The sequence below is a fragment of the Camponotus vicinus genome, unplaced genomic scaffold (assembly GCF_025532165.1).
Source record: "Camponotus vicinus isolate PSW18456_S1 unplaced genomic scaffold, iyCamVici1.0 SCAF_11, whole genome shotgun sequence".
Classification (NCBI taxonomy): domain Eukaryota; kingdom Metazoa; phylum Arthropoda; class Insecta; order Hymenoptera; family Formicidae; genus Camponotus; species Camponotus vicinus.
Window position 1 is genome coordinate 14,887,811 of NW_028141947.1, and position 9,078 is coordinate 14,896,888.

At 34.9% G+C, this 9,078-nt stretch overlaps 1 protein-coding gene across 1 annotated transcript in view; it reads right to left on the minus strand.

The window, feature by feature from the left end:
- Nucleotides 1–9,078, minus strand: part of Fng (Fringe glycosyltransferase) — an 82,160-nt gene that overhangs the window by 72,135 nt on the left and 947 nt on the right. The window contains exons 2-3 of the mRNA XM_083083129.1: nt 7,475–8,677; nt 6,646–6,885 (exon numbers count right to left, since the gene is read on the minus strand). Coding sequence (XP_082939255.1) covers nt 6,646–6,885; nt 7,475–7,774 — 540 coding nt within the window. The 5' untranslated portion in view covers nt 7,775–8,677. The remainder of the gene's footprint in view (nt 1–6,645; nt 6,886–7,474; nt 8,678–9,078) is intronic.

The following is a 9,078-nucleotide window of genomic DNA, read 5'->3' on the forward strand; positions in this document are numbered from 1 at the left end:
ACGAAATATAACATAATAAGCAAAAGAGTATGTTTGAACTAATACTAGATCTACAAAAATGTTAGGCAAAATACAAAATAAGGATATTATGAGAAAAATTCGATGCCAAAGGATAATATTTCTTGCATAGTTTGCATATGTATAGCTTCATATTTCGATCGTGACTGACTTATTCATAACAATAACAGCATTTCAAGCTTAACTCGTATTACAGCATCTCACACACATACACACATGAAGAGAATATCAAATATAAAATATTTAAATCTACAATCTTATTCAAGATTTTCTGTAGTTGTTAGATGTATAAAAAAATGACAAAATTAAATTTCTCAAAAGAAAAAAAAGAAAAAAAGTAATTTATTATTGGAATGATTTTTAATTTTTGATTAACAACCGTAGGTTGGCAGCAGTCGAGAGTAAAAATGTATCCAATTTAATCAAAATTTGGTTAAACGATTACAAAGAGAAAACTCATAGCAGGCATAAAACTGTGATGGAGTGGCATACGTTCAATCAAAAATCATTCAGGTTCCTCGTGTGTTCTATCGCATTGGGAAATTTATCTCGAAGCGCCGCAAGCTGAGACTCTCCATTTGTATCTGTCGCATCGCGCACCCTTCCGTAGCAGTTGCATCTGGACTTGAACATATCGCGGCGTCGTTACGTTACGATCGGCATACACTGCACGTGTTAAAGTAGTCGCTTATTTTTAGTTCCCAAGAGTAGTTCCCTTCAGGAAGTGAACGTACAAGAACGACCGAATGTGAGACGATGTTCTAGACGTCAGAAGCATTGTCCCAATGATTTTCACGTGGCGATATATCGCATCCATAAACTGCTGGAAAAGAGAACCGAAGAAAATTCCACGAGAAAATGCCCGATTGTCAGTTCACCGCAATTTCAGCGTAATTTTAATATAAATTGTCATTTTTTCCGCTCGAATTATACTTTAAAAAATTTCATAAGAATTTCGGCGCGATTACTAATTAGTTACCTCAATGTTTTACGTTGACATTTGCTTATTGGATAATATACAAGTTGTGCACAGATGCTAACTATTTTAATTAAAGAATGAAATTTAAATGTTTCAACTAGACTAACGAGTCATTCAATTAATGATTTAATCAGTGGCAGAGTTTTAAAATGTAAATTTAGTAGATTGTCTGCTGATGATTGCGCGTTTTGATAAATTTGCCGCCATTTTTCGAATGTAATTAAACCGGATATCAAACGGGGTGCACCGAACGTAAAAATAGCGCGAGTAAGAAGACGCTACAATTGTGACGCGTTTATCTGAGGCATGCGGATAGAGAAAAAGAGGGAGAAAAAGCCGTCAGCGTTCCCAGAAAGAACATGAATATCCGGTAACGAATAAACGTCGTGTACAAAAATAAAAGACGAATGTATCGCGATGACGTCAGTGGCACCGGCATCGCATTACAACGACATAATTGCATTAATTCCGCACGTACGTCGTACTTAAAAGAGCCGTCATCAAGCTGATCTTCGGGCTTTTCGCAGGAATTCGTTAAGTCGTCCCGAGTGTCGGTCATTTCGCTCCTAAGTCGTACCAGTATCACGATACCCGGCATTTATGGATGTGTAAAGAGCATAAAACCGTGTTAAGTCTCGCTCGTTACATCTAATTAGACGAGACAAATTCGTCTTACAGTGTGAAACTTGATGATCGTTGTACGTGAAACACAAACATCGCCTACTGCCAATCTCTAAAATGGAACATGTCATTCTCTTAAATATACAATAAAAAAAATTTTATGTATATATATATATATATATATATATATATATATATATTAAAAAATTATCTCTAAAATTTGAAATATATTTATCAAAAAGGAATTTTTTTAATGAAATAAATATTATCTCGATCAACACATAATGACAATGTTTGATAAAATATGACTCAAACTTTTGATTCAATGCAAAATGAAAAATTCTAGAAAACTACATCTAATAAAAAATGTAATTAATTATTAAATTTTAAAAAATTTAATCAATTGATGCTATTAATACAAGGCACAGAAAGGTGCTATATTCTAAGATACCTCATTAATATTCTCCGTAAATAAATAAGTATAATAAATAAATCCAAGTAAATGAATAAAAAAAATCCAATACACACACAAATACTTGAGGAATTGTTTATAAAACTATATACTCTTTGCACTTGATTCTTTTAAAAGTCTCAGTCTGTCTGCTCGCACTAACTTCTTCTCGATATATAAATCTCCTCAATTAGAAAAGATTAAATAAAGGTTAATTAAACTAAATAAAAAGTATCGGTGATGATTATATCGCATTGGGTCAATTGCAAATCGATGCAGCGACTCATCGAATATATAAGAGCAATATAAATTAAGAGAAAATAATAGCGAGCTCTCATTGGTGCTCCACAATACGTCATGCGAAATTGTGTCGGACCTTTTATGAGACTTATTTAAATAATCGAAATAATCGACCAATTATCCAAAATCAATTCTGACTGATGGAGAACAGACTTCGTCGATTGGGGGATTGCAATATCGGCCGAGTCATTCTAAGTAACAACACCAGACTTTGACCTGCGATCAACTGTCGAGACTTCAAAGGGATTTCTTTTTATGAATCACGAAAATTTGTACTTAGAAATGTGTGTCCACACCTCCGTTTTATGACACGATAATCGAAAGGCATGACTATCAAATTTAAAGAGAAGCATAATAAAAGATTCCGTCGAATTGTGAATCTTAATAATGGCATGAAACAGTTTGAAATTTAAAAAAAATCATTACTCAGCGTAAAATTACTTCAGCAAAATTCTAAAGAAAAATCTCTTCGTAAATCATACTTTTAAGATGCAATTAAATAGCAAAAATTTATCTATTATGAGATTATTCCCACAAATTATTAAATATTTAATAACAACGACTACAATAGATGGTTAAATATATTGTCATTATAATTTAAATTTGAAGTTTTAGGACAATCACTATAAAAAATATTATAACTACGTAATTTCTGCTCACATTATAATCGGAATATCAACCCCAAGAGCGTTTTCAGGGTGGATCTCGAGGGAGGGCAATTTAAGCGAATCGAATAACTATTAACGATTTAATCCCATTATATGCCACATAACCATACCAGGCACGTAAGGACGAGAAAAGAAATAGCTGGCGAGATGTATAAATGTGGTCATTAAAGGCCATTAACAGCATCGTAAGGTAAGGCAGTAGCCGAGGGGACAAAGACGAATATAGGGATTGTGCCAACAGCAAATCAATGTTCCTCCTCAATGGAGCGCATTATTAAAACGCGCTCCTTGAAGAATTATACGACACATTAATAATCAAAACATTGTGACCTTTCTCGCTCACCTCTGACCAATTTGAAAGAGAAACTTAATATCTTAACAATAAACAGTATTACACGCCATTTTTTTTTGAAATTACGAATTTATTTTAAAATTTTAAAAAGAGGAAAAAAAATAAAAAATAATAAATAAAATAAATTATATTTTTTAATTGTATTACTTATATAATTGTATTTTTATATCGATAATGTTATTAACTGCAATAAGGCACTATCTCAACTAATAATTTTTGAAACAGTTTTCTAACAAAAGTAAGTTTTTTTAATAAAAATTAAAAAAAGAAATCAGAAATAATTTTAACGATTTTAATTTAAATTTGTTGAAATTTTCTCTTTTCTACATAGTTGTTCGAAATTTATGATATTGCTATCTATTCCATTAAAATTGTTTCGTGGAAACAAAAGAAATTTGCAAGCATCTAAAGAAACCGATCTGCATCTTCGAGACATTGGCCCGCAGATAATTTGAAACCTCAGGCAAGTGGTCAGGTTTCTAGCTGAGTCTATTATCTTCACTGCGATAAATCACCTACCGTAAAATGAATCGTGAATTTTTAATTTTGCAAGGAAAAGAAATGAGCCCTTTAACAGATAGAAATTATTGATTTATGTTTTTGGCAAATATTTCTCGCGAATATATATTTCAAATTAATATTTGAAACGCATCTAAATTTTCATTATAAATGTATATAATTAAACCATTTCTCTAAAAGTATATTTGATTAATTATGCAATTAGATAACTATAAATATAAATCAAACGGTTTTAATCGATAATATAATCGATAATCTTTATAATATAAAAATTCTTTTATATCAAGTTATAATCAATAAATCAAGAAAATGACCAATAATGTATCAAATTTCTGCAACAATGAATACAAGAGAATCGATAATCTCGATCGCTTTCGCGAATAACGCTTCGACCGATTCGCATAATCGCGGTGCATCGCTTAATTATCGAGAAAGAAACAACGAAAAGGTGAGTTGGTTGAGAATGCTCGTGGATGGACTAAGTTGGTTAACACGGAGGTCGTCAGGGTCGGAGGTAAATCGTGAGATCTTCCCACGAAACAGAAACAGTGCACAGCCGGACACAGACTTTTATTATTCCCATCGCCCCTTTTCTCGCTCGCGTCGCGGAAAATGCGTACCGCAAATTACGAGCAACATAAGCGTATGCAAAGAAAAAGCGTGAGATTGTCAGGAGCAAAGAATTAATTAGGATATGTGAACAAAAGCATGAAAATTGCGAAAATTCCTTATTAATGTAAAAAATTTAATAAAAAATATGTCATTGATTTTTTATTTTCAATTCATGTTCAAATATAATCATATTCATTTTGAGAGAGAAAGAGATGGATCTTGAAAAAAGGACAACTTTCCTACTATATAAATTGTGTTCTTGTTGCAAAAGAGAGAGAGAGAATATATGAAATTTTAACATTATAATAAAATCATGAATGTGAGATCATGAATATATAAAAGATAGGCATTTATACTATAAATTTACAATTCATATATATTATAAAATTAATGTAATATTATATTAATTTGAGAATAAAATAAAAAAAATATGATGTATTAAATATTTAAATTTATAGATTATTATAATCATAAATTAATAATAGAATACTGTGTGTGGAAATCTCAAGATGGAGAACAATGTAAAAAACTCAAAATTAGACATCGATAAAGGATGTATCCGAATGAAAGAAACCAAATAAACAAATCGAACATGAAATGGACAGATGAAATTGAATCAAGATATCAATAAACAATACAAGACAATGTCTCCTATGACTGATTCACCTTATACGCTTTCGTTCTTTGAAGAGTACGGTAAGAAAAAGAGAGTCAGCTGAGACTACAGGAAATGCGTGAACTCGTGCAAATCCAAGTAGCAATTACCTGGAGGAACGGTATATTAACCCGGAGAAACACCGAAGGACGCGGAAGCTGCTGAGAGATGCACAAGAGTATTTCTTTATATATCCGTTTCTTTATTCACTATACCGGTGAGAACTTCTCAAGATCTCTTCGTCAGTATTAATTACCATTTGTTCAAGAAATTCGTTGCCCTATCAATTCTCATACGAAACTGAATAATATAATTTCTCAAAATTCTTTGCCATATATACATAATTTTATAAATATTATGTATATAAGCAATATCATTTATAATTAATTTAAATCTAAAAGACAAACAAATAATTTTACATAACTTGTATGTAAACAAAGATAGCGATGTTAGTGACGATATAAATATCAAGAGGAGATTTCAATTTATTATTATTAAACTTGTCGCTTTTTTGTATCTAAAAAAAATGTTTCGCGATTTATTGTCCTAGAATGAGATTGATTGTTTTTTTAGATAACTTCTTTAGATAACTTTTTTTAGATAACTTTTTAAATAACTTATATCTTATCTTTTGTTTACAGAGAACACACAAGGAACCCGTGATATTTTGTGAACAGATAAATGTGAGAAATTGTAGAGGAAAGATGGAAGTGGAATAAATTTCATTCCCACGAGATGCAAGAGATCATGAATTTACGCTGATTTCCCGACATGGCCTACTGTAAATACGCGCAAATATGCCTCAACTCTCGCGAATACGCTTCGATACCCTTGGATAAGACTCAACAAATCGTATACAAAGTGTTGCCTATCCTGTTCCTCCAGAAAACAGATGAATCTCTCGACGATGAAAACGACGCGATAAGATTATGTATATTTATCACGCTTTAACACGATTAATCTACGCCTCCCGTTCGAATTCTCCTTCTAAAGATATCACTTATTCTAATCATTAAATGTATGTTATCCTCTTAAAACTCAATATTGATCGTTAACATTATTAAATACGCTTAATAATAGCAAATAAAATAGTTGATATTTAATTACACGTGAGTAATTAATAGATTTAAATAGCTCGAGATCCACGATAGCGAAATATGCGATAAAGTAGAAATTAAATTAAAATTCATCCGGCGTCTAATAAAGATAATTAATGTATAATAAATAAAAATTGATTAATATATCGCCAATATGTCATTAATATATATAAATGTAATAAATAAGAGATATCTTCTATATATTTTAGAATAATAAACGTTCTCGTGAATCGAAGATATTTTCCACGCTAACAAGACCATCACAAAACAAGACCGGAGTCTTGCAAGCGCAAGAAACGGAGGGATTGAGCGACGCTAATTAATCCGAGATATCGGACATTACACGCATCTAATAAACGAGATTCTCTCTCACCTGATTCTTGGCGAATTGAAACCACGTGTCGATGATGGCCGGTAAACGCGAGTGATGATAATGTTTGGTGGTTTTCACGCTGATAAATACATCGTTGAGGTTCGTCGCAAACGGTGCCATGGTCGCCGTCGCCACCGGCAGCGTCACCGGCGACTCCTCGCTGATTAACTTCCTCGACGCCGGCACTTCCACTATCACGCTCCGGCTATTCACTTCCGCCGCGTTCATCTCGTCAATCCACTGTAATACAAATTATACGATCAAAACAGTAGAACTTTATGAGATTTCGCGAGTATTTATGAGATCTTTTCGACGATGCTTCGCGTTGTCATAATTATTATTCGATAACGAATAATATAAATTATTAGCAAATTATTTAAGTCATCAATTATCAAAATATACATCATACACTAATAATCATGAATTATTTAAATTATTTAATAGTCATCAGTTATCAAAGTATACATCATACACTGGTAATCATGAATCATATTGTCGAAATATAAAATGCTAGACAAAATGTTTTCATAGATATTTACATTATCAAAGTCTTACGTCTGTGTATGTAATTGCAGACAATTTCAATTGCAAACATGTTGAATATAAATTATTTTTTCCTCTTTATATACACAGACAAAAATACAACGGACAACTCGATATCGAATAAATACGCGAGCAATTAATCGAGAAACAATACCCGCGTTTATCAGCCGAATTCGAGCAACCTTGTTGAAAGTCACCCGCAAACGAAACGTAAAATCGACAATGAGCGCGCGCAACAAGGTACAATACGACGATACAGAATAATGACGACGATTGCTCCAATTACCTGACGCGGTGCGACAGCTTGATAGAGAAGAATCGTGGCATAGGCAGTAGCGATGACGAGAGCCAACGTCTGGAGGCCGCGTCTCGTCGGTAGACCTCGTGGCATCCTGCCGGCAGCACCGTGGTCGACGAGCGGCGTACGAGCAGCCTGGGGGCTGCTAACGGACTTGCGGGACCACCCTTGTCCCACCACCAACGCGAGATCCACGCATCTATCCTGGAGGTTCATCGACGACCACGCCGCTGTTGTTAGGTCATCGCTGTCGTCGTTTCGCCTCGCGAACGAAAACGGACGAATCATAACACGCCGCGAAACTCGATCGTCCTGACGGATCACCCCGCGAATCCTTCCCGCCAACTCGACGCGACGTCGCGCGTCGCCGACACCCTCCCTCCTCTTCTTCTTCTCTCTCTCGCGACGCTCAAATTCCTGAAGCTCCTCGATCGTCCGTCAATCATATTCGCGACACGTCATTTTCGCGTCGGATCTCCTATCGATCGCGTCCGTCTTATATCACTTCGCGCGAACGACTAAAGTTTGAATCTCGCAGCGACGTCGATCGGCGCTGACGTCTCGCGACGCACTTCATGTCGTAGCTCCCGAATTTTAGGAAAATTCAAACTCGACCGTATACGTACATGTAGGTTCCCCTAAAAAGCTTGCACGCGATGAAACTTGTCACGACATCGCGTCGAAGGAGAAAACAAACATCGATAACGCAACTCACGCACTCGTATTTGTCAGGTTCACATTCGCGCGCGTCACTCTTTCCCGGACGCTTCGAATGATCGAATTGGAATTCGCGTCGCGCGCCAACAATGAGCCGCCCGTTTCGCGTCTCATCGAAATCGGAGACTGTCCGTATTGTCGAGCTGTCAACCCTGGGAGAGTAACAGGTCGTCAAAGCGTGACGCGAAACGCAATTCGAGTCTCGTGCACCACGAACATCCACTGTTACCCGGCGCGCGACGCTTCGTCGACTGATCACATGAGCTGTTGCCGTGACTACGCTGTAAACATCGCCATAGCAGGCACGTCGCCGGTTGGTGGGAGGGGGCGGAGGGAAGTGGTGCCAACAGCCGCGCGAGAGAGGGGATAGATCGCGAGAAATGTATACATGTTTTTTCAAACAACACGATTGACGAACGACGTAGAATATTTCAAACAAAAATATACGTATATGTTGATTACGAATGAGAGTATCTGAAAAAAAAGATATATATATGTTACGCTTTATATTCTATATACAATATTGTTTCTCATGTGATTTATATCGATTAAATCGCTTCGAGAAATTTGTTTGATTCGAAATTTCGCATTTTGCGTGTATAAAAATTAGCAATTTAACTTGTTAAGTATTTTTTAAAAATCTAATGCTGTTCTTTTTCTCTTATGCATTACTTGATTACATCGATTTGGACGCAATTTTCGTGAATCCCCGAAGAACACAAAATTCAATAAAAATATATACCAAAAGATTATTAAATTCCGATGAAATGAACGTCAAATTCTAGCAATTCGTAAATCATTATCTCCTCTTGTACAAAATACATTCAGAGAAAGATGGCAGTCTACACTCAATAAAATGGAGATATTTTATAGTT